This window comes from Vanellus vanellus, assembly GCF_965231255.1.
Source record: "Vanellus vanellus genome assembly, chromosome: 17".
In the NCBI taxonomy this organism is placed as follows: Eukaryota; Metazoa; Chordata; class Aves; order Charadriiformes; family Charadriidae; genus Vanellus; species Vanellus vanellus.
The window spans coordinates 5308564-5335631 of NC_138922.1; the positions used below are offsets into that span (position 1 = coordinate 5308564).

At 38.6% G+C, this 27068-nt stretch overlaps 1 protein-coding gene across 1 annotated transcript in view; it reads right to left on the minus strand.

Annotated features, from left to right (window-relative positions):
- FOXK2 (forkhead box K2) overlaps window positions 1-10396 on the minus strand; it is a 50133-nt gene extending 39737 nt beyond the window's left edge. Inside the window, exon 1 of the mRNA XM_082492041.1 lies at window positions 10038-10396. Coding sequence (XP_082348167.1) covers window positions 10038-10390 — 353 coding nt within the window. The 5' untranslated portion in view covers window positions 10391-10396. The remainder of the gene's footprint in view (window positions 1-10037) is intronic.
- Between the last annotated feature and the right edge of the window lie 16672 nt (window positions 10397-27068).

Here is a 27068-nt window from a genome sequence, read left to right on the forward strand (position 1 = left end):
ATCTTTTTTCAGGCCTCTGAACAAACCCTTTCATTTCTCCTCACATAACAACTACAAACCCTACTAATATCCTGTTCATATCCTAAAGCAAAACACATTGGCCTATGACCTCACCTTTCCTATGTAGAAACTGAATTCTCATCTTCCATTTTTCTTTTCCATGGCATATTGCTAAAATCATCCTCTTCACCGCTATTCTTACACCTTTTTTTCTCGCTTAAATAATCAACTTGCTCTGGTTCAAATTTTAACATATCCCCAGACAGAATTTTGCATGAGTACATTCACCCTTCTCTTGTCTAAGCCTAACTCTTTTTATTCTTATTTGAGTCCCTCTCTCCCCTCATTGCTCACAGGCCTTCTTTGTCTATCTAGAAAGACCAGAAGATAGCAGCATCACCTAAGGAGGGCAATTCTTTTCCTTAAGAGCCAGCTTCCATCATATATACTTGCCAACTACCTTCCTTCTGCGTTTACTGCACTGGTATTTTAGCCAACAAGCCTGACTACTACTGAAGTACATAAACTGTGTGTATATGCCTTGTCTGCTCAAATTATATTCTGCCTAGAACACCCCAAATCTGTCCATAGGGCAATACAAAGTGATAAATTAAATTTTTCATGTATTCTTAGTCTTAAAAAAAGGGGGAAAAAAAATCAAAACCAAAGAAACCCTCAGAACTACATGTTTGTGTCTTCGTAAATAAATCAGACTTTTTACCTTATATGTAGTAAAACAATGTATCGTACACTGTGCTAAGAGACTAACATTTCAGGTATACTTTTTTGAGGAAATTGATCCTTCAATGGAAGTTAAACTATTTTTTCCCAGCTGTGACAGGAAAAAAAGGGAAAAAAAATGACAAAAGAAGGAAAAGGGTAAACAACTTATCTGCTCCCATTCTGCAACACGTCAGTAAAAATCAGAATTTAAAAGCAACTTCTATCAACATGTTAGCTCATCCGTATCATCTCTGAACCAAAACCACACATTCATCTTAATTTCTTTAAGTGATTTAGAAAACCTAAATTTAATTTCAGTACAATGTGTAGCCACTTCTACTACACGCTAACCTGACTTCTTATCAACACGAAAACTAAGTCTTATACCTCATGAATTATACCTAAGACTTATTTGAAGAACAAGTTATACAAAAACTATCTTCAAAACTTTACAGTGTACTCCAGTATGAAGACGAAGATGATAATGAATGAAAGTAATAAAATTACTTGCATGCAAGAACAGTGCTGGCAAGTGTAAATAAACAAATGCCCGACTAAATGTTTGATGCTTTAAAAGCAATTTTAATTAAAAAACAAGCCAAGTACTGACTCCTTGTTAAAAGACGTAATAAAAAAGTCTCTTGCGATAAGTCAATGGGAGATTATTGAAAAAGGACTTGCAGAGGAAGTAAAGGCTGAACAGCTAAGAAGCTTCACCTACTTGCACCTCTTCTAGCCCTAAGCCATGAAATTTCATCCAACCATACCTACCCTGCACCTAATCACCAGGTCTGACTACAGCAAGGTGGGTTTTTTTGGTTTGTTTAAAGCACCTTTTCCAAGAAGGTATCTATTTTTTAATCAGCAGAAGATGGTGAAATAGAGATACCACCATTCTTCTTAGTAAGATGTTCCAACACTGCTAAAAATATGCACTCAGTTCAAACACTGAGAGTTTAGTTTACAGCCTCTGGGTTTTTATACCTGTGCGTGATCCATTTGCAAGCCTTTCAGTACTCTAATTCATCCCGGTAAAAGTGTATATGCACCAATCCAACTATCTTGGACTCCTTTTTCATCAGACAAACATACTGAACTCCTTAAGTCCCTCACTATTTAGGATTTCCTCCAGCCTTCAATTCTTTCTAGTAATCATCCCCTTAAACCCTTGCAGTTTTGCAAGGTTCTTAAACGCAAATTTTGATTCCAGAAACACATGAAGTTCCAGCACCTCTCTACGCCCTGACACAGCTCCCCTACTTCCACACAATCATGTCACTCTGCTTTGACACATCATCTCAGTACAGCATCTAATCATTTCTCTACAGTCACGACTTTCAAATGCACTCTACTACTACTTTTCAGAACAGTTTCCTACCCTGTAGATCTGGCCTGCATACCTTTTGAGATGCCTTTTTTTAAAAAAAAAAAAAAAAAAAAAAGATTGACCAAGTCCATTCTTTGTCCTCATTATTTGTGAGGGCAATATTTACCAACATTGATACAATCTGTAAATACTTATCAGCAACTGCATTTACTTCAGATCACCAACAACAGTATCAAGAAGCAATATCAAGTTTTGATCAAGTAGTTTTTGCATAATTTAGCACTAAGATGCACACTATGCTAACCAGCCTGTGTATTCCCAAAATTCCGCTATTGGAAACACAGATATTATTTTTTTCAATATGGGGTTGTAGTTACATGAAGCATTTTATAGTTAACAGTTCTCCATCCCAGGAGATACCCAGAATTCCAACAGATAAGGTCCTCATCAGTCCGATCTAACATTGAAGTAATTTCTGCTTTCAGCAGGGGTTTCGCTGTAGGTCCCTTCCATAATTCTTAATGTAAGACCTTAAATTAACACTGAATTAAAATTAATTTCAGTTAACTTTATACTAATTTTGCTATGCTTCATAAAGCTATGATAATGACGCGTCTTTGGCTTTTTTACTTTACAGCTCTGATTCTACAAACGCTCAATTCCATGTGCATCTTCACCTACATGAGCTGTCCTGCTGAAGTCAACAGGAATGTTTAGTTTAACACAGACATAACTGTTTGTCAATCTGCTCATGTTTTTCATTTTATTTGGTGCACATGGAGAAACAAGAAGGTGATGTGTTCATATAAATGTTCATTAAGACATTCTGAAATTTTGAATATTGAAAATTTTGCTCCAACAAATACTCAACTGTACAGCACACACAAAGACGATGCTTTGTAGAAGTTTATGATTCCCAGTACTAATGAGAAGGCACAGAAGCGCATGCAGTAGCTGCAGCAGAATCACGCAAACAAATGTGAAGAAACAAAAACTCCAATCATGTACAGACCTTCTTTAGCCCTATAAAAAATAACGTATTACAAAACTATAAAGATTTGCACTAGTTCTTCAAGTAACTTACTAAAAAACCTCAGCACCCTTCAGTGATAAAACAGTAGTGATGAAATCTTAACTGAACAATATAATGTTTATTTTCTATGTCATCCAATGTGGAATAGCTGCAGAATAAACATGGTTCCTCCCCTCCGACTGCTTTATCTAGGTCAAAAAACTCCTTAAAGGCAGGAAGTCGCAGGAAACAAATGTCACTACACATCAACTTTTTATCATGAAGACAAGCAAGACAGTAGATAAAACCACCACCTTCCCCATGTTTCAGTATGAAGTTCCATGAAAGACTTCAGCTTATTAGTAAACACAAGACTCTTGTGAAAATTCCTTAAAGGCTGCAAAGAGATGGCCTCACACTAACACAAGCCAAACTTGTAATTTTCTTTGAAATTATTTTTTTTCCAGTGCTTTACACAATTTTACATAAGTTAATGGGACTTGAGAGGTCTTGAAGGCACTGCTGTATTTACTGAACAATACAGTAAATCAGATGCACGATCATCTTATTTTGAATAGCTTAGGCATGATTGTTAAAAAAAATTTGCTTTGTGCACAAGAATTATACATGCTCAAAAAAAACCCCAACAAACCCCAAAACAAAATCAACAGCAGCAGAATTCCTCCACAACAATTATTCTCTAAAACACATCTACCTTCGTGAAGGACTATTATTTACAGGACAATGTCATTTCCTAATTATAAGCAAATTAATCATACACATTTATTTTGAAAAGCAAGGCTGAAAGATTAACTTATTTAACTTACATTCATCCAAAACCAAAAGTTATCTCTCCCTACTGAAACATAGTGCATTTCACAACTGAAGATCCATATTGTATTTTATCAATGCAAATAATTATTTAATTTATGTATCTCTTACGTCATTATTATTACTGGAGGTAAGAATCTCAAAACTCTTCCAACTACACATTCTTGGAACAGACAGTTTTAATACTGACTTTGCACCTTTAAACCAAAACAACACTAGTCTTGCTTCCATCACAGAACTGGAACTTAAGAGATCACAAAGAAACCACCAATTTTTAAGATGGTTTCCCAGTTCATAGTATTTCATACAACTATGCAAAGAATGTACTTACTAACTACAGATGTAAGAACATTTGTAAGATCAGTAAAATTGTAGAATTGGGTAAGGAAGTTTCATATACATATCAATCATACCAATAGAAAAAGCAAGGCAAGTGCAAATTAATCCAAATATAAAACTGTTCAAGCTTTACCTCAACTACCTGACTGGTGTATGACAATTTGTAACACTGCTTCAGTAGCCAAAAAAAATGCAGTCATAAGGTATGTGCAATTGACAGGGAAATATGAAAAAAAGTAAGATGACAAACAGCTGTAACACAACTTATGACTATAGAAACTTTATGCTTATCTGTCTATTTTCATTTCAAATAATATACGTTCTCCCTTCTTCCTCCCACGTTCCTTTTCAATCAGGTCTACTTATATGAGAACACTGCTTCTACTGAGCTTGACATTTGCAAATCCTAGTTTAAAGTAGCCAAAAACACACCTATAAATACAGCCCAGTTAACCTTATTAGTCACTACTGCATGGGACAGAGTGTCTGCTAAAGAAAGTAAATAAAAGTTTCTGGAGTCTGATTCATAAGTCACAGCCAAGTCCAACATTTCTTAGTTTTATGCTTAGAGATAATTTGTAAGTAATTCACAGTTTTAATACAACCAGTATGGAACTCCAAAATACTCCTCTGAACACAAATCAATCATAAGGTCTCAAAAATATTTCAGCCAGCTGTCTTCCTTACAAGCAACTGTATCTATCAAAAGTGTTGTCAAGAATGGGAAAAAGTAGGTGCCAACCCAGCCTGAGGTATTAATCTATACTTACATATATATCCCTTGAAAAAAGTGTTTTGTTTGATTTCTTGAAGTATCTAACACATATTCATAAATAAAATCTTTAAAACATAAATCATAAGCCATAAGCAACAGAAGAACATTCTTCTTAAGCTAAAAAGTAACACTACCGAAGGAGATGTTATAATCTGTTCACCTCAACTGTTAAGCCAAACCTCAGTTGTTTCCAGTGAGCAATTTTCATTGAGCATGCGTGCAGCCACGGCTCTAACTCATACAGCAATCACAACTTTGCATACAATTTAAGTAACTGCAATAAAATAACAGAAAGAAGTGCACCGATACAGTAGAGGTTCTCTACAATCTGTTGCACTATTTCCTGCTCAGGTAAAGCTCAACACAATAAACTTTTCCAAGGAATTTACTTAGTGAATAGATATACTTGATCCTTGTTCAGAATCTACTGGCTTTCATTGGCAGAAAAACTTCTACTACTTAAAAGGTAGTAATAACCCCACTTTGTAGATACAGACCACAAGACCAAACTAAAAATATTGATTCAGCCCTCTGTATACCAGGAGGAAAAACACGGTAACACAATCAAATAAATTTTTAGTTTGCAGCCATATAGGCTTGACTTAGGATTAATTAGTAGATGTTAAGCTAAAGTAAAACATATTCAACATGGTTTACTGTAAGAGCTCCCACACTTAGTAATGTAAAGAAGTCTACAAAACGACTGGCAGAATGGGAGAATTATTTACTGTCCCTTATTATAAAAGGGCTAACTTGCATTGCAGCAAATGAAATTACCAGGTGTAAAGTTCAAAAAACTCAGTAAAAAGAGGTATTTTTCCCAACATGGGCTCCAATTATGTTGCAGAACTCACTGCCCAAGGATGCTTGTGGATACAAGAGGTGTACAGGGATTCAGGGATTCAAAAAAAAAAAAAAACAAAAAAAAACAAACAAACAAAACAAAACAAAACAAAAAAAACATTAATTTTTTTAAAAGAGAGGAAAAAAATGCAAACAGCAAATGGCTTTAACTCAAAAAGAAATTAACTGACTCTGGGATCCAAAAGAAAAAACAAGGGAAACATAACCATTTGCCTTTATCCATTTTTGTGCTCCTCCCTAGGCATCTGCTACTGACTACTCTTGGAGGCAGGTAATGGACTAGACACATCTTTGCTCTGACTCAGAAGTACTGTTCTTGTGTTAATGTTATCTTGTTTATGATTCACAAATCTACTTCCACAAAACCAAAGTAATTACTAAAATACAATATATATGGTTTTGTCAAAATGAACAAGACACTGTCTTGGAACAGTCAAGCTCAAGTTGTCAGGGTCTTCATGAATCCAAATGCTAATATACAAAGCACATCCAAGAAACCCAAAATCAAAAACAAAACAAAACAAACTTCTTCAGAGCTAAGTTGTACCCAGAAGGCAGTCTACTTTTTCCAGCTGCATCAGTTACATCTGTCTGGAATCCTGCCTCTCCAAAAGCTGTATACAAGACCTTTGTCAAAAACTGCTGCTGTGCCAGGATAGAAGGTATTTTTCAAGCTAAGACCCTCAAAAGTCAAATATTAATGTTATTGTTTACATAGCAATATATCCCAACAATGCTTTCACTGAAGTCCAGGAAAATCTGACAAGCATCAAATGAAACCAATTAAAAAACATTAATTTTATGAACTGGAAAGCGATAGTCCATGCATCTTATAGGTAGCTGTAAAAGACTAACTGAACTGCTTTGATTTTGTGTATTTAACAGTAGATTCTAAAACCTCTTTCATCCCATGCCTTTCTGTGTTATGACATTAACGGGAGAGCTACTTACCGGACATGAACAAAAAAATTGCTATTTTCCCCCCAGCCCCCATTTTATTCATCTAACAAGATGACAGCTGGTTTGTATATACACAAGTATGCATGTGAGTCTGTCAAGAAATGGAAAAACAAAAACACACTTCCCACTGCTATTACCTCCTGCTTGATAACTTAAACATTTGAATTGTGAGCAAGGCTTCTAGGGAAGCATTAAAAATAGCAACCAGAGCAGTTATCTTAATGCACAGTAATTCTGTGTTTCATGGCATTTGCATCTGTAGAAAGAAAAATGCCTTCATTACAGGTAAAAGTATACTCTAACATTAATAATTTAATTTCCCTAGATGTTAAAAATGTGTGTTTTGCAGGAGACTACAAAGTTGTATTTCTGTTTTTCCCTTCCAAAAACAGGAAGTTCAATAAACTTATTAATGCAATCATATTTAAACACGGTGCTGAAATAAAAAAAAAAAAAGCCAAGGACACTGGAACTACATACAATTAATTAGCAACAATTAAATAAGACATTTCAAGTCTGTAACAATATTGTGCTTGGAGTCATCTGTAAGTCACTATTAATTAGAAAAAACAGAGATGGACCCTCCATTTTTGGTTTCCAAGATGACTTAAAAACAAACAGAAGGAACAGGCCATCCTGATTTTTTTTAAGCTTCACCTGCCATTAAAATTTCACATGATTGTGTAGTCATAGGCAAAGCATATTACTGGCAACATAGTGGGATTAAACAACAACAAAAATAGATCTAGTGATTACTTGAGCTGGAGGTTAGCAATCATCAATCTTGAACTCACACCAAAACTACTTTCTTTCCAATCATGTTTAAAGTGTTAATTAATGTTTACATTATCCTGAAGTAACTAAGTTTGATTCTTAAAATCCAGGAGCTCATCTTCAGTGTGACGACTTAAATCTACAATGAAACTCAAGAACACAGCTACAAACAATATTAGTCATCAGCAATTCACAGTAATGACTTGCTATAAGCAGATAACCTCTGCTTTGAATTTGCCTGAAGACTCATGTGTTTAAGAAAGAAAAAAAAACTTTGCAAATAATGAAACTACTGTTTCCTTATACAACTTCAGTAAGACTTCCCTTTTATAAAAAGGTTTTTTTTAAAAAAAAAAGCAACAATAAAGTAGCATTTGATCTTAATCACCAATCTAACTATGACCCTGTAGATTTTACCTGCCTTCAAGATAAAACTCATCCCTATGCCTGTTGACTAAAGAAATCCTAGTTTGCCTAGTGTACACACTGCTCCATTGTTTCCAGCCAGGACTGAAGGTACGCCACCTTTTATTTATAAGACTTGATGGCAGATCACACCTACATTTTGTAACCAGGAGATAACTACTTCAACCAGCTTACAGATCTTGAAACTGAAGGCTACTAGTGTGCAGTCTAAGAAATGGTGTAATCACTGAACACAATTTCAAGCAAATGCTAGTTTCTGCAACACCACCCACATACACTCGTGAAGAAATTTTAACTGCACAGAAGTTTTCATCGTTGTTCAATAAAAAAGTGGCACACAAAAAATCCTTCAGAATTTTCTTTCCACTTAAAAAGTGACACTGGTAGAAAGAACTAAAATAAATTAGAAATCAATAATTACATAGACACCATGAAGAAGTAGTACTTTTCTCTTCCTGAAGTCTTAAGCATTTAATAGAACACTACCAACTAAATTACTCAAACTAATTCTCGACTGCTTGCTAACAACATATATAATGCACAACTTGCTTGCAATTAGCGTATTATACCAAACTGTTTACAACAAAAAAGAGTATTTGATCTATATTTCATAAATGTGTTAGATTAAAATATAGATTAGCCACATGTCAAACGATTATTAATATAAAAAGCAGAAAGCAAAAATTGAAGTTACAGTTAAAGGTCAAACAAGTCATCCAACTGTATTCATGATTATACAACTCTGCACATACTGGCACTGTTAAACCCTTTCAGAACAAGGATTTCCTAGAAAGCAGAAAGGTAAGAATTTGATTTTCATGGAGCAACCAGGTGGGGAAACTAACATTAATACGTCAAAGCAGAAAATATATACCATCAACATCCTAAACACAGTTTAAAAACTTGCAAGGCCATTAAGACTGTCATGTGTTTTATAAAGCTAAAACACGTGTAACCTTTGGGGTATTTCTTAATCAAGACCGCTAAAATACTCTAAACCAAAACACCTTCACTTTTCCTACATGCGACTCCTCAAAATGTAGATTACTTATTTACAGTTCAACATATCCTTAATTGCAGTATGTAGGCCTCACATACTCCCCTAGAAAATTATTTTGCAAAGACAGTTAATGTTTGGTAATGGTAAAAGAACGTATTACTATTTACAAACTCTTAATACATTTGTTGTCATGTAAGGAAATACACTTTAAAACACTAAGACTAGCAGAAGTATTTCACGTGGATGATTCAGTTTACCCATAAAAATAAGCGTTACAATTAGGCAAAGAGGCAACAAACTACCACAAAATCAGAAGGCAATCACATGCACAAAGCAATCCCCCCACATTCTGCAAAAGCACCAAGGCCGTTACAAGATTTACTCAGCACTGATCTTAAATTCAGAAATCCCAGATATGTGGATAACCACTTGACTGGTTTCCTTTGAAGCACGTAAACAATACTCAAGGGTGTATCCAATTCTGTTTGCTAATTACAATACCTCCAACCACTGCTGCCGACGGATTTGCTCCCAAACTCACAACAGATACTGCTTACGTGCACGACACGGCACAGGAGGAGAGTGACCATTTATCAAGCAGCAGCCCCGGCGCTGCCGGGGGTCTCACGCTTCCCACCTGTACCACCGGCTGCCGAAGGGGGAGGTGGATGTGCCGGTGGGGCCCGGGCCACCGGAGGAAGGACACATCCGAGGGCAGCAGACGAAGGGAGAAGGGCTGCCGGGAAAGGAGGCCTCGGGCACCGTTCGCGTGTGTCGCCAGGACACAGGGTGGGTTCCCCGCCTGTCACGCACCATGTGCCAGCCAAACGGCAACGGGGACAACCGGCGCGGACGAGCAGCGGCACCACCCTCGCCGCGGCAGCCGGTCCTCCCGGGGAGGACGGAGCAGCCCGGCGCGGCGAGGCGCCGGCGGGTGGGCCCGGGCCGGCCCGGCGGGCCCCGGTGTGACGGGGAAGGACGGCAGGCCCGGCCCCGGTTTACTCACACTCGGGGCAGCTGCAGCGGCGGCGCCCCCCGCCTCTGGAACACGCCGTCCACGAAGACGCCGTTCTTGCCGAGGCAGCGCAGGTAGAAGTCCCCTCCGCCGCCGCCAGCGGCAGCTGCGGGGTCCCCCTGAGGCGGAGGCGGCGGCCCGTCCGCGCCGGCCGGTGGCGGCGGCGGGGGTGCAGCGGTGAAGATCTCCAGGTGGCGCCGGGAGATGAAGCTGGAGTGGCCCATGCTCACGTCCACCGAGCCCTGCGACGAGTTGCGACCGATGGTCACCGAGCGCTTCTTCATGAGGTACTCGAACTCCCGGCCCTCCAGCCGCGCCACGGCCGCCGCCGCCGCCGCCGCCATCTTAGCGAGCGAGGGAGCGGGCCGCCCTCCGCTGCGCCCCTCCGCCCGCACCGGCCCCGCAGCCGCAGCCGCCGCCAGACACAGGCAGGGAAGGGGACGCCGCTCAACCCAACCTGACGCAGTCCGCCGCCGGCTGATGGACGGCGGCGCCGGGCCAATGCGCGGCCCGCACGCCCATGGGGCTATGGCGGCGCGGCCAATGGCGAGCGGCGCCGAGGCCAGCGCCGCGCAGCACGTTCGAGTGTCGGGGCCCGAGAATACGGGAAAGGCCCGGAAAACACGGAGCAGAGCCGCGCGCGGCGGAGCGGAGCGGCCCTCGTGCCCCCGGCGGCGGGAGAAGGGCTGCGCCGAACCCTGGGGGAGCGGCGAGGCAGCCCCTCCCCGGCCGGACGGGAGGGAGGGCAGGGCGGCGCGGAGGCCGCTCGCTCAGCCCGGTGGGGCTGGTCTGCCTGCCATCTTCCTCCCCGCAGCCCCTTCCCTCCACAGGGCCGGGGAGGCGGCGGGGTTCCGGGCACCTGCGGGAGGTCGCGTTGCCGCCGCCGGCTCCTGCTGACCCCCCCCGACGGGGGCACCCCCCGCAGCCCACGTACGTGTTTTTCACCCGGCGGATAGTGCCTCGCACGGTACTGAGCGCGGGGGTGGTGGGGAGAAGGGGGAATAATGAAGGCTAAAATAAATACAAGGACGCCAACATTACTAGAGTGTGGGCTACCACCTGGGGAGTAGTTGTAACTCCTCAAATTTAGCCTCAAAAGATAACGGGGAGGAAAAAAAATTCATACATCATACACATCTGATGGCCTTTTAAGGGTTCGGTTAAACTAGAGGTAACGCCCCATCTTGACGTGAAACAAGTACAGTGCTCTAAATTTAAAAGTTTCAGGCGGTACATTTGTGCACACACCTCACTCGGCTGAGTCCTTGTTTTCTCATAGGAACTAGGGCACAAAAAAAGTAAACACAAGCAACCTCACACGACAAAACCCAACTGCTGCAGCAGCCTGTCACTGCTGCCCGAGAGTCACAGCACACAGGACGGTGTCACAGGCGGGACGTGTCACAGGCATGGGAAAAACAGACCAAGACTCCACATCAGTGGCTCCAACTTTGAAATATTACAGGCTACCAAAAAGACGACATGAATTTTACTCAATTTGTCAAACAGCGTCTGCAATTAGAGTGTTTTACCTGATCAAAATCTTCTAGAAATGCTTGCGTGCTCCTCTCTGTGACAGGGACAGAACCAAGAAGTAAACAACTAAGAAACACTTTTGGCTATAAACTGTGAAAAGGGTGCTAAAACATATTTATGTCTATATACAAATATAAACACTGCAAACACTTCATCGTAACAGCCCAGATAGCCTTACCATAGTTTCAAGCACTTTTTGTTAAGAAGGGGGGTTTTTGTTGTTTATTTGGGCTTTTTTACAGTATTGAGGTCCACTGTTATTTATTCATTCAGAGGACATTTAAATACTTTCTTCAGTGGTACACACATGCTCTGCAGGAATTGAAAATAATCTTTAAAAACATTTTTGTGCTCTGGACAAAAGCAATCAACTCACTAACAAACATCCAGTAGTAAATTTTAAATTCAAACTTCTGTTTTGTGTCAACAGATCTTTAACTGTAGAAATATCTTACATATGTTTAGGAACAGAACACGGTGCCTGCTACCTGCAAACCTTGGGATTGTAGCAGCACTTGTTAAAAGCAGCTACAGCACAATTCCATACTGGTTAAGTCCATTTACATGATCCTATAAGCACCATCAGATGCAGTAAAATACAGCAACAGTTTAGAGCTTTGGTTTCTTTTACAGAAAACTTTAGTTAAATCTTGCCCACACTTTGGTATTTAGAATCAGACTTTCTTCTATATCAACATATGTTTGGCACAGAAAATGTGGAGCATCAGAAAGCTAGTTATGACTCCCTGATTCTCAGCTTTTTTTTATCCCTTGGCTCTGCTGTGACTATAGAAATGTTGTGCCTGCTTGGCTAACAATCGGTTAGGGATCCTGAGGGGTATGCCGGCTGAAAACTACCAATGGATTCCCATGTCCTAACACACCCCCATGCCTGCAGAGAGAGAGAAAACCGGCAGCTTGGGAGAGCAGCCAGGTGAATTCCCATCAGGGCAGCAGCACTTTCCACCCCTCTTACGGTTGCTCAGTTCGCAGAAGTTAAAGGCATTAATGCTACTTTAATGTTTTGTGTTATGTGGATCACAACTTTGTTAATTTGCATTAATTTATTAATAACATCCAGTACTAAATTCACAAAGCTGATACACATTCCTGCTCTTTTCATAATGACACAGCATAGAGAACACAGCTATTGACAGAATGCTGAACAGTTTTGTAATATACACAGAAATTACTTTTCAAGCATCCAATGATCAGTATGCTACTCTACAAAAGTGACTAAGCACCAGCAGAAAGTCTGTTTGCTTACTTTTGTATTACCAACACTGTAGAGCAAACAACAAATTCCATTGTCAGAAGCTATATTCATTTTAAGAGGACAGCTGAGATCTTTCTGCCCATGTTTTTCTAAATTGGTGCAGATTTAGTCACTTTCTTTGTGACCACACAAAATTGCACAGTTACAGGTCATTCCAACCTGCCCACTTGTAGTTCTGTTCTCTGTATATAAAGCAGGAAACAGAGCAGCTAGAAGTGGTGGAATGCCTCGTGCGTACACAGAATTCTCCAGTGCTGTTCTGGGTGTCTGGGTTCCCCAGAAATACACTTCTTGTATATAACCTTGTCCTGATGTTGGAGCTGCATAGCAGATACGTCCTATTCCACACATTATTTTTTTTTTTCCCCTGCCAATTGAGGGTAAACAAAAGACATCCTTTTTCTCTGTCTGCTTTGTGTCCACCTTAACTATTCAGGACAGAACTAGGGCTCCAAGTTACTGATCAAAATTTACTGATCAAAATTTAATCTTCCGAGGCACTGAGTTGCTGCAGTTGCCACTGAAACTGAACCAGGTCTCAAAGCACTCATTGCAATCTCCACTTCTGGCCCTTTCAGCTAAGTAGCCCAATGTCACCCAGTCCACATCAAATTACGCAGCAGCACCTGATTGTATCACAGAAATTAAGAATTAGCAGAACTTATCTGCACAATCTAAATTTAAAACAATCTGACCTAAGTTTAACAGAAATGTCTAAGTACTATGTAAGGTCCAATCCATTAATACTATTTTATTTGACCCAACTTCCCTTAAATGACTACATATTTTTAAATGTGTTCTTTTTTTCCTTGAAGCTCGTGCTATAGCAACACAAGGACGTTCATTTACAGTCTGCTTGTGCTTGGGGCTAGTAAACTGTCATATAATCAAGTTTTCTTTGTTTTTCTTATTATGTATATGTACTCTGTACTGAGGGCAGAAGTGGTGAAGTGAAGTTTTCTTTGTTTTTCTTATTATGTATATGTACTCTGTACTGAGGGCAGAAGTGGTAAAGTGAAGTTTTCTTTGTTTTTCTTATTATGTATATGTACTCTGTACTGAGGGCAGAAGTGGTGAAGCAGCCTTCTCAAGATGAACATTTTCACAGATCTAAAAGCATGGAATTCTACTAGAGGGACTTTATGAATAATCAAGTAGATTAAGTGACCCTAATTACTTACTTTGACACAACCAGCATTAAACAGCTTTTAAAAGCCGTTACAAGTTATCCATAATCTTTTTATTACAGCAAGTGTCACAAGCTTCCAGCAAGACCTGATTTTTGTTAAACAAAACCCAACAAAGTTAATGTGCAAAGCCACTTGTCAGTAACATTCATATGCAATTTAACAAGATAAGCACTTCAAATACCAAAACCTGCACAACTGAATGAAGAAAGATTTCACATGTTGATATCCCCACACCTGACAAGCACACATTTTTTGCTATTTACTAGGTGAGAAGCCCCTTGCAAGCAGTAACAACTTCCTCCATCACAGTCTCAAAACCACTACCATATACAACCACATTTTTAAGTAATCCCAATAACCGTACTGGATCTCTTTACATGCTTAAATTTAACGATGTGTGTAAAACTTAGTAGGACTCATGCTGCGATTTAGCAATTTTCCTCACAAATGCATTTTGGTCAAGGGGGAAGTGTTAAAAAAGCATCATGTAATTACTGCAAAGTATTAAAAACAGCAAATGGTCGGGATGGTGTGAAACTCCCTAGTTACATACCCAGCCAATTCCTGAAATGACTTTAAAATTAATAGGAGAAAACAAAGAGCTACACCTCAAAAGTTATTTTTATAGGCTTTTTTTTTTTTTTTTTTTTTTTTTTGCTAAGGATGCCTTTCAGATCTCCTTAAGTAATAGGGACTGGAAAGCATAATACTCCTAAAAATTCCTAAGACATCCAGGTAAACACATTCTTTTGGAAGGGGAACGGGGAGGAGGGCGAGAACAGCTCTTTAACCCCTACCAGTCGCTTGTTAACGTACTACTGACCTCGGAGAGAAAGGAAATCAGTGCCGTACAAGTCAAAACTAGTCACTTTTACCGGTGACAACGCTGCCGGGAAGAGCAGGGCAGGTGAGGGCCGCCCCGCCTCACAGGAAACCCGCGCTCCCCTCAGCCCGCAGCTGCCGCGCGCTTCCCGCCCTTCTACCCAGCCTGCCCCGCGCCCCCAACGGCCGATGGCGGCGGCGCCCTCCCGCCTGAGGGAGGGCTCTGCGGGGTGCTGCCGCCCGGGCCGCCCCGCCATGCGGACGGAGCCCAGCTCCGCTTGTCGCTAACGCCTGTTTGTAAACACTGCGGAGCCGTGGGCGGCGCCGGGAGCGCGGCCCCGCCGCGGGGCCCCCGCGTTCCCGGCGCCGCCCCAGTGTCTCCTTGTGAGGGAAAACCGGATCCGGGCAAAGCTGAGGTAAAAGCATAAAGCAGCTCTAAATCTCGACACCACAAAACGATTTTTAGAAGCTGCCGCAGCATTACGTTAACTGGAAATGCAACACCCCCATTACTTTGCAGTTCGGCCTTGTGTGACGTATCATCTTGACCAAATAAATAGTTAATTAATCTTCACACTTCTACTTCGTGTTTAAAATTGGACCTGATGGTTCAAAAACATTCTTAATGTTTTGTTACCGACTTGTAAACAACAGAGTTGTACCACTATGAAGCCTTGAAGCATTATCAGAGAAACTGAACCTTACAGTTGCAACACTTGCTGTATTTAATGCTGGTCATTAGTTACTGCTACTAGTTATGACCCCGTTTAATCACAATTCTACTGTAATAATTTTCTTCAAGTTACTTTGCCATTTTTTGCCATTGTACATTCATCCTATCTCTTTGCTTGATCAAGAGATGTACAAGTTTTAAGTAAACGCAGAGAAGTACCTGCTAAAACATACCTGTTAAAATGCAAATTGACAACAGAGTAGGTCAGTCCTGCAACATCACTGTTGAAAGCATCTTTGTGGCTTTTTAATTCTCTGAGAGCTCAGATTGTATAGAGTATTTTCTATGCATACACAGCTGTATGTATTTGAACAAAATCACGTAACCTTCCACAAAAACTAAGAGAAGCTGGCCCTCCCCTGTTAGAGGAATGGCTCCACTAGAACACGTCAAGTGCATTCACCATGATAGAAGTTTTACTCTTCCTTAATTTTGAGCTGAATTCTTTTTCAGTCTCCTTTTAGTACTCCCATGTCACATACCTTATGATACAGTATCATAAACAAATTAAACCTTGAAAAAAAAAAAAAGGCAGCAGATTAAGCTGCCAAGGTCCAGCTTATCTGGAAGAGATGTTTTGGGCATCTGAAGGAGGTAACTGCAGCAGTACACTATCATACTTGGCAGGTGCAAGTTCTACAAAAACAGCAATAGAAGTTGTAGTTTGGTTGGCAGAAAAAAGCAGACAAGTGGGAGTGGGGAGTATAAGATAGGGTAGGCAAATGAGTAAATTATAAAATGATTTACATTAATCACAACCAGTCAGGAATTACAGAAATGTGAATAAGCTAAGTAAAACAGATAACCAAAGGCTAATTAAAACCAATACCAAATGTAAACTAATAAGCATAAATAAGAAAAACATACTTTAAAATACTCTTTTCATGACCAAGCATTCTAATTTAGATTTGTCATTTCAGGAGGAGAGAAATTAAGCTTTTGTGAAAAACAGTTTGGTTTTGGTTTGGTTATGTTTGTTTTTAGAATCGATGCCATTACCTCAGCCAACAGAAAGCAAAAAAGAAAAAAACAGTGAATAAGAGACAAATTTTTCCTTATGTCTATCTTCTCTGAAATACTTCTTACTCAGTCCAAAAGGATAACTACAGAACTAAAAGTTCAGAGCAGACTTACTGAGATGATGGGGTATGAAAACACTATTGCATGAAGGTTAAGGAATTGCAATTGTTTTCAGTAGAGAAGAGACAAATGGTATTGAAATAATATAAGAAGGCACCAGTACAGTGACAACAACCTCATGTTCCATAAACAGATATTTCTATCTTATTCCTATAAGATAGAAAATGGGCTGAATTCAAAACACGCAAAGAAAGATCCTATAAGGAATACGATAACAGCAGTATTTTTCATATCCATATAAAGTATTTAGCATTATTATTTTTGTGTAGCCAAAGCCTGAAAAACTTAAAATAGTAAATTTTCCATCCCTATTAGAAGTCCTGCAATACAAGGACCACCTCTTTTCTCTGTTTATACAAAACTTGGCAAGAATTGGTCTTGCCCACAATTAAATTTGTAACACTGACTTAAGATGGAGCTGCTTGCAAACCTTTTTCTTCTGAATACAGAAACAAGATACTGAAGTACATACACCTTGGGTCTGACCCAATAGATTTTCCTATGTTCCTAATAAATCTCAAAATATTCAGAATGTTTGCTGTATTTAATGGCTTTATCAGTGAAACTTACTTAAGTTTACACCTAATCTTCAAAACATAAAGCATGTAAGGATTTGATAGATGGGAGAAAGTCACACTATGAACTACTTTTGGACAGAGGAACACTTGAAAAGTTTATTCTTGTAAACCAATTTCTCTGTGGGCAGCCAGAGAAAGAAAACAAATCTACAGAAATCTGGATGTGGCAGAATTAACTGATTATTTTCTCCCAAACTGGATGATGAAAATAAAACTAAGACTACGTAAGTGATCTGATCAACAAAAAGCACTTTAAAATAATTTAGAAAAAAAAAAAAGGCAAACAAATGCTGTGCTGGGCTGGTTATGTCTGAGTCCTGTGCAAATCACGAAGTGTTCAAGCAACCTCCAAAAGGGGTGGAAGAACTACAAGCATTTCTGACAGGACAGACAGGAGTCTTTTCAAGATTCAGAGTCATCTTAACATGTCTGGCAATACATGAAGGACAGCACAGACTGGTCTGAGACTACCTTTAAAAAAAAAAGTTGTCCAAATATAAAAAAAAACCAAAACAATGAAAATCAATTTACATCTACTACAAATAGAAATTAATGTTGAGGCAGAAAGATTTCACTTCTAAATTCTCACCCGGGTCATACATAGTAACCACTGTAAAGGTCACTTTCTCAGGGAAGAACAGAACAACAAATGAGGAAAATGGTTCCCTTCTGTGGATATTCAGAATACTGACACAGAGTCCCCAAAATATCAAGATGAGGAGCAGAAAAATGAAGATGAGTCTCAGTAGTCAGAGAGACCACTATGGAAGGTGTGTTAGAGAACAGCCAGCAAACAAGTCTGTGATCAGAAAGCCACTGATGCTCAGAGATAGTAGTTGCTGACAGATGTCCAACAGACAAAGGAATAAATCTCTCCTGAGGACTCAAGTTCTTCAAAGCTCATTTTCTACTCTACCTCAATTTATTTTGCTAATTGAATTAGTCTGTGGTTAATTTGAGATGATACTTTTCTATTTGCATTTCATTTTCAGAAAAGGAATGATGCAACAGACTATTTTCACATCAGCAAATAAACAACCCCCCTCGTGACTAGGATCTGAAGTTTCTTACTGGTGTTCTTGAATGACATTTTTTACACAGAATTTTGTGAGGCAACCCTGTTGCCAACAGGAACTGCCTGTTTGGATCATAACAAAACTGAACAGAAGAATGGGAATCAGTTTACTTGTAATTTTGACAGTTGCTTCAGTTAGCAACATACAGTTCTTCATGGCTTATTACTGAGTAAGATGCAAAGATGGGTCAAGGAAAAATGAAGATGTTGCTCAGAAAAAAAAAAAAACAATAGAAGAAAAAAGTTTTCTCAGCAGAAGTCATGGAAAGCTACCATGAACAGAAGCATTTATATACATGTAATATATATACACATAAAAAATAAAGCTTTTCTGAGGATGGACTAAAGCACTAGATAAAAAACTGTAGCATGCATCAGCTACATAGCATAGCACATACCGTAGCATCAGCTATGGGACTTTCTGGTCTTATCATAAGCTGTTTATGCAACCTGAAACTTGCTGAGTACAAAAGCTTTGCACTTTACACGATGCTAATATAGCAACCATAAAACCTAAATATAATGAAAAAAAAAAAGGAGTCTAGCCCTTTTCTAGCAGGATCCTAAGATATAAACAAAAGTAAAAACTGTGAGTAGAAGTAGAGTTGAAATACTAGTAAGCTGCAACTAAAGTGTACATATTTCCTTTCCTCCCCAGGGCACAAACTTAAAACTGAAATCAGTCAACTTTCACACATCACCATTAACTTTTTAAATTCAAAATATTTTTGCAAAACACTTCTCCCTGTAAGAATATTAATTTTAGAACATGTCTATAAACAGAACTGCTACACAAATCCTACACTGCAGACTGCTTTCATTTCCTTGTGGTTGGTCAGTGCTGGTAGATGACTTGAAAAGTTCAATTAATACAATGCTAGCAACTCAATGGTTTAATTAGTGTGTTGGCAGGCTCGATGCATTCAACTGAATTTTTAACTTTCTACTAATCAGTTTCAAGTGTCTATTTGTATTTTCCCCCATCACATCCCTAATGGCACTTTTCATTCAAAATGCCTTTATTTTGCTTAATAAAGCTTCCCCCTCCCCCCCCACCCCAAAAACACTTTTGCAGGAATCAAACAGATTACAGATGTAAGCAAACTGACCTGTGACAGGTAACTCAATGCATTTACTTTGTCATATACCATTACAGAGCTGTCCAGTAATGATTTTATTCGCAAGTTTGGGGTCAGTGATGGTCTTCCTGTGTGATTGACATTTGGGCAGGGGGGATTTTGGTGTGTCTTATTTCCTCTAGCTTTTAATACAAATGTTGATCAATATAAACCCATCTTTTTTAATTTCAAAGGGGGGAACTTTGGCCCACTCTCAGGTTGGACAAGCTTTGAAGACAGCATTATTAATTTAGTGTTAGTATGACAATACACGTCAGTACTGCATTTGGTAACATGCTACCTCAGAGGCTTTTTCAATCTCTTATTCTAAAAGCCCCTATACAACCAAAGCATGTTGCTGTAACGTTACAGGATTTATACATTCTCGTTCTTTCATTTCTATTTTGATTAAACAAAAAACCAAACAAAGCCAGATAAGAACACACTTCCTGTAATTAACACCAGTAACAGCCTTCAATTACTTCTACAGATACTGTTTTCCATTCAAAGGTTTTCAGCTTTTTCTGAAAATCAGACATCTGTGATTCTGCCCATCTTAACAAACCTTAAAATGTACATGTAGCTGAAAATCTCCATTGATTTTCTTCCTTTGTAAGAAAAGACTGAAAGGCGATTATTTCCAATAGAAGAGTTACAGCAATTCCCGAGGCAGGGTTTTAGTACACAGGAGGGGAAGAAAAAAAATGTACCACAATACAGATGCATACAGTCACATCACACACAAACTGTAATTGAATAAAACAAGATTAGAATGGAGGTATGAAGGAGAAAAAAAAAAAAATCACCAGACATCCAAAACAGGAACATGTTTGTATCTTTTTTTTTCCCCTCCAATTCCCAATACAGAATTTTAAACAGAAAATTTACTCTCTTTGAGAACTCATGGTTTCACTAAACCATTAAGTGCATCAACATCGCACTGCATTCTGGATTTTACCTTTGCCATTTTACACAACAAAAAAAACCCTGATATCAAGAAGTAATCAGAATTTGAAATAAGAGAATTTAAAACATCTACTAAATATCCTCACAAACTTCCCCCTCCCCCATTCCAGTTTGGTTTGAGTTTTGTGGGGCTTTTTTTTTTTTTTTCTTTGTTTGTATTTTTTTTTTTTTTAGGAAGGGATGAGGCAAAGTGGGCAAATGAAGAAAAAAGTTCTTAAAAACAGCATTCTGGAAGCCCATAATTTTAAGTTAAACCATTTTATCCTATTTCTAATGCTCAATAGGTTTTTAATTTGTCACTTGAAGTAGGTATTATTAGCCTAGAATCCCAGCATAATTTGGCATAATAGTTTAAGGAACTGGAACAGTGTTTTCCTCAATGCTTTTATGAATGACTATGAGGTTAAAAGGTATTTCATGTCACAGATAAATATTTAGCCAACAGTTCAATAGCAAGCTCACAATGGCAGTGTCATTTCCTGTGCTTGCCACTAGGTCCCATCCCTACAGCACCTCCCATCATGCCAGCACATGTTTGTATGACTAAGCGACAATCCAGATTAAGGAAATGACAGGAATGAAGAAAAATTACACCACCATTTTGCGGGTGAATTTTTGTAACCAGATTGAGTTCCTGTACCCAGTTTACCATGTGGACTCAAAGTGCTGTGCTATCAGAGGGAGAGGCCATGGCAAGACCAGGATAAACGCAAGGGGAACACGGCGGCTGCCTTAGCCCTGCTGCTGAAATGCCAGCCCCAGCCTCCCCTCGCAAACACCCATCAGACTCCCCTGTGTTCCCCTTACTGCAAGGCTGTCTATTCAGGGTAAGTGTACAGTCTTGGTATGAAAAGCTTACAGGAACACTATGCACATTCGCTAGAGCGGTTCTAGACTTTGATTAGGGATCATCTTCTGGCTATGGCTTTTGGAAGCTATCTTAAAAAAATAAAAAATACCTTATTCCTGTATATATGTTTGCACCAAACTCATCAATCTTGAAATAAAGGTATGCAAATCTTTATCTTATGACCAGACTTTTAAGAAACGCTGATTTAGGACTACTTTAGATACAGATCATAGACAGCTACATGAATTACAGTAACAGTTATGTTTTCTACACATGCACAAAACCACCCCTGCTGCTACCTCCACAGCTGCCTTAACGCATATCAAAGTTCAGAACCAAAGTGCAATCTTTTGAGGCATTTCTGCTCAAATCTCGTCCAAGCTCATAGTTGTGAGACCACACTAACGTACTGAATCAGGATGTTAAAGGACCAGAAATATTTTCACCTATGAGAATCATCTACTGCAACCTGTACTTTCATCTACCTTTTTGGAAAAGAAAAGGAAAGACAGGTCATTGGTATATATTAAATATGTTGCACTCTATTATCCACAAGTAGTTTTATCTCATTTGGGATTAAAAACAGCACAAAAAGTATCAGAGCTGCTCTGTACAGGTTCAGTTTAAGTCATCCCATGTCAACTGCTGAATCACAAGATAAACACTACTGTACTATACTCAAAGCCACCTTGAGTTTATCATATGATGGATTTTTTGAAACTACAATAAAATCCTACTACAATAGGATTTTATTTTTTGCTACCAAAGGTAGCACCTCCTGTCTTAGCATTCCAGAACGTTTTCATTTGAAAAATAGGTCACTCCAAGAACTGTTTTGAAATGATTATTTAAACGAAGCTTACAAATACAGGTAAAATTCTGCTGAAATATCTTCTAATGTCTGCAACAAGGCTGACCATCCAAGAACAAGCATATATGATAGGAAAGAAATTTGCAAAAAGAACCATGAAGTGTAAGAAAAAATTATTTAAAAGCACTGAAAGCTTTTCCAGTGGTTTAAACACCATTCAGCCTTTGTTCTATCCTTTGCTCTTCACTCCTCTGATCTGCCCTGGAACAACACAAATGGCTTTGGGGGGTGCAGATATCTGTCAAGAATAACGGATTTGCAGGCGATGCTGGTTGCTCAAACACACATGGATTAGTTGGCAATTTATGACACAAAGGGAAGTCTTGATAATGATGCATGTTAAGCTGGGCCCGTCAAAAGGCATTTTAAGAAAATTGAAGCCATCATATACTGCAGAAGAGCTTCTCCACTCTGGTTTAGTTCCAAACCCTAAACTTAACCCATCACTTGAGCTGGTTGAGGTTCCTCCCATCTGAGGATTTCACAGATATCCCAAGGATATTTTACTACTGAGGGTGGAGATAAGGAATAGGAAAACACACTAACTTCAGAAAGGTAGAATGGCCTACCTTGAAAAAGAGTTACTTCTTTAGTTAGCTTTAAAATATCTAAACTCCCTTTTTCTGGCAAAAGATACACATAGGCTGTTTTTCACTTAAGCTGTTAAAAACCAGAGAACCATCATAACTAAAATCAAACAACTTTTTAAGTAGCATCGGATCTCCATGTGAGATACCCTGACTTTTCAATGTCTTTACCTACTGCATATTCAGAGCATGTTCACCAAAGTTGTTTTTTTTGCTAATATAAACACAAGCTAATTGCAAACACCAAACAATAATCATATACGAAAGCACACTTAACACATGATCTCACTTCAGCCCATATCCTCCCTTAAAGCCAGAGAAAGTAAGGTCTTTGTGACACATCTTAAAACGTTCTCCACATGTACACACTTTTATTTAGCACAAAGTTATTAAAATCAGTAATTGGCTGTAGTTGTATAATTTAGGTGTCCACATAAATATATTTTAAGCATTCCCATACCATCAGGTAACATACCTTAAAAAACATGAATCAGGACTTTGACTACAATAAGAGTAAAAAAATAAAAATAGAACACAGTAATGCAAGATGAATCTTACATTCTGGATCCTATGTTCTATTAAACAACGTTTCAAAATTCTATAAAATACTTGGAGATTATCAAAACTCAGCTAGCCAAGTCCCCAGGTAACCTGAGGCAAACCCAAAGTCAACCCTGCTTTAAGCAGAAAGATGGATGAGATGACCTTCAGAGGTCCCTTCCAATCCATGTTAGTTTATGATTTTATAAAATAAAATGGAGGAGTGTATGTATACACATACATACACTCAAACACACTTGCCCTCTTTCTTTCTAGATACCCTAGCCAGTCCATAGATAAACTACACTGAACACTGCATGTAAAGCAAGATTACCACCATCACTGAGTGGTAGACTGATTTTGATACCTTAAATATGCATCAATTTTACATTTATACACAAGTACAGAAGAAAGTATTGCTTTATGACCTATGTGAGGTGGCAAAGATGCAAGATTTCTCTCACTTCTCAGCTCTATCTGATCTCAGAAGTGTCCAATTTACCTGCTGAATCCTCAGCTTCGTGAAAACACAATTGTCACTACCCAGAGCTTTGATTCCTGTAGTAGTGAGGAATCTCTCTGGAATTACAAAGGGATGAAATATTAATTGCTTCTGCTGAGACATCAGAAGAGAGAGGAAGCAGGCTTGTCCTGAGACAGGTAACCACTCAAACCACAAAAAAGGTTCAGGTTCACCATTCCTCTCTAATCCACATTTCTCAGACTGAAACTCCACTACTCCTACCTTCAGAATTCCTCCTTTGATGCATTTTCCCTTCTGCCATCCACGGATCAGTATTTTCAGCAGTGACTCATGAGAGTGTGCTCAGCATGACACATTGTGGAAACTCATTCAGGGTGCCTTGATTTGGAAGCCCAAAAGTCATGTCACAACAGACACAGGACATGACAATTTCTTGAAAAAGTAATGACAAGTATCATCATACTTATGATAGCATTCCATAAGATTAAATCTTTCTTACAGACAAGCAATCACGTCTTGTAACAATTACATTTGGAACTTACTCCTTTGTTACCACAAGATAAAAAAGAGGAAAGAGAAGCAACTTGAACAAGCTGATCTACTAAGCCTGAAGAATTCAGAATAAAACCAGATTCCTGCATCCCTGTTATATTCTTAAGTTACTCGTCTTAAATAATTCTGCTGCCTCCTAAGCTTTTGACTGTATGATCAAGCCTTATAGACAAGCATTCTGAAAAAGAAAAAAGCTGAAGAATTAAACAGCCATTCTAAACGGTAAGAAAATAGGGCATTGAAACACATTTTCTACAGTAACCTCCTCCAGTCTCTCACCTCAGTTCTAACTCCCTCCAAGTTGTGTCTGTGACGATCTATAAAACTACTTATTTCACAAAAATAGCTGCCAGATCTGTTTTAAATATTTTTTCCACTTTTTGTAGGTTTTTTTACTACAAAAGCAAATCACAGTATAGAACAGATCACCTTTCCCCAAACAAAACGTATGAAGTTTTCACATAATACTAAGTTAATTGAGCTAAGAGCACAATCATAATTATTGTGATTTTAGAAAATTCCTTCTTGTAAAGGCAAAATAGCAGAATACGAAGTTAGTAGTATGAAAACTGGTGCATTGCAACTTAAGTTTTTTAGTTAATAGTTTGAAATTTAAGTTCCTACACAGAACCTGCCCTTATTTGGATGGAAGTCTCCCAGTTTACATACTTAAATACTCACATTTCAAAAGATTTGTCAGATCCACGGTTCTAAGGACACCAACTGGGACAGTAAAGCCACATTACAAACACAAAACAAACAAACAGTTCATCGTTTTTACAGCCACTGTTTGCCTTTCACTATAAACCCATATAGAAAGTTTTCCCATTTTCACATTATTTAGGTCAGAACCTATACTCAGTATTGCCAAGAACCCAGCTATTTTGCTTAGAGTAATTCTTCTATTTGTATATTCTTAGCATATCACTGGAACTATGTAAACAATTTTTAGATATTTAGTTCTGACATTTGAACATATTCAAGTTCAGCAGTTCCCATAGGTGCACAAAAACTTACTCAGCTGTTTTGACAAAAGCATAGCCATTGCTCTTGTCACGTTCTTGTTTCAGAATCATTACCATTCACTATTCTGCAAAATTTACTGGAAAATACTACTGACAATATTCTGCTCTACAGAAGTCAGATATTCAAAAGCATGTGTTGATATAACCATCCAAAAATGTGTCACCCAAGCATATTATAACATTACAAAAGTAAATTTTAAGAAGTCCACTTTTGACTTTTCTTCAGCATGAAGAACTAGTCTAATGGGAGGTTTGGGGGGAAACACATTAGTATGGGCTGAATCATACAATCTTCAAGTACTATGCACCCAAATAATCATTCTAGAATAACTTCATGTACTGGGCACATCTCAAAATATCATGCATTTGCAGTATTAGTCTACTTCCACAAGAATAAGTCATTAAATAATAGAAATATTTTTAGCGTGCATTTATAAAGGCACAAGAACTAGGCTCAACAGGCTGATGGTGCTCAAATGCCGCAGAAGGGCAGAGCTCCTTACTGAAATAAGCTGCTGCAGTGGCAGATTCTTCTGCTGATCTTGTAGACTTTGGAGGAAAATGTAACTGACTATATTGAAGGCAGAGTCCTCTTCCCTTTCCACTGTGATGACACAGACAATAGAGAATCTGAGAGCACTGAAAGACACTTCACTGAAAACTAGTGTCACTAGTCATACTTCTTCTGTGAGCCTAACTGAGTCATTGACATGAATGACTGCTTGGTAGTCAAAGAAAATTTTTGAAAGGTACAGAGCAAAGAGAGAACACAGACAGACATGGGAAGTGGTGTTTTCACTTTGAGAAAGCTTCAACAAATTATCTTCTCCAATTAAGAAAAAAAAAAGCTACCTGTGCTAAATTTGGCAAAAGATACATTGTTAATAAGGTAACACTGAATTTTTATTCTTCAAAAGCAACAAAATAATATTTAAGAGCAGCAGGTTCTTATAGCAGGTGAAGTGAAGTAGCTCATTAAAAAACCCTGAATGTTGATTTTAATGACCTAATTAGGGGAATTCCTCCATAGATAGAGGCTGTTCTAATGTAAGTTGATGGGAAAACCCAGCTGGCTTGAATACTTTAAGATCAAGACCTAAAGGCTTATGAAAGTGTGCGGTTAAAAAAAAAAAAAAAAAAAAAAAAAAAATCAGAAGACTGGGAGTTTCTGTCCTTCTGACAAACATATATTGAATGCAATCATACTAATTTCAGTTTCTCAGTTAAAAACTTTCCAGGATTACTCATACTTAGTAACTACAAAACAAATTCAGAACTGCCAACACTATTCTGTTGAACTTCAGTTGTTGAAAGTAGTCCACACTTATTTCATCTTTGTTAAGAGAAGAAAATAATTAAGAGGCATCATTAATCATCAAGTAGTATCAAAAGCCAAAGCAAGAGATCAACTTATTCAGTAATTAAATACATTTAGATAAACAACATAGTATCTGATCTTGATTACTCATTTTTTAGAAGGCACTAACACAACATACTATATAGTCCAGTGTTTTTACCCATCATTTTAAAGTGTGTCAATAACCTGCAAGGATATGTTCCAATATATGGGATATATTAAATTTGTTCCCTAAGAAAAAGCATTCCAAGAAACACATTCAGGATGGAAGCATGCTTGATGCTGCAACTGCTGCTAGAATGTTGTTTTTATTTTAGCCCTT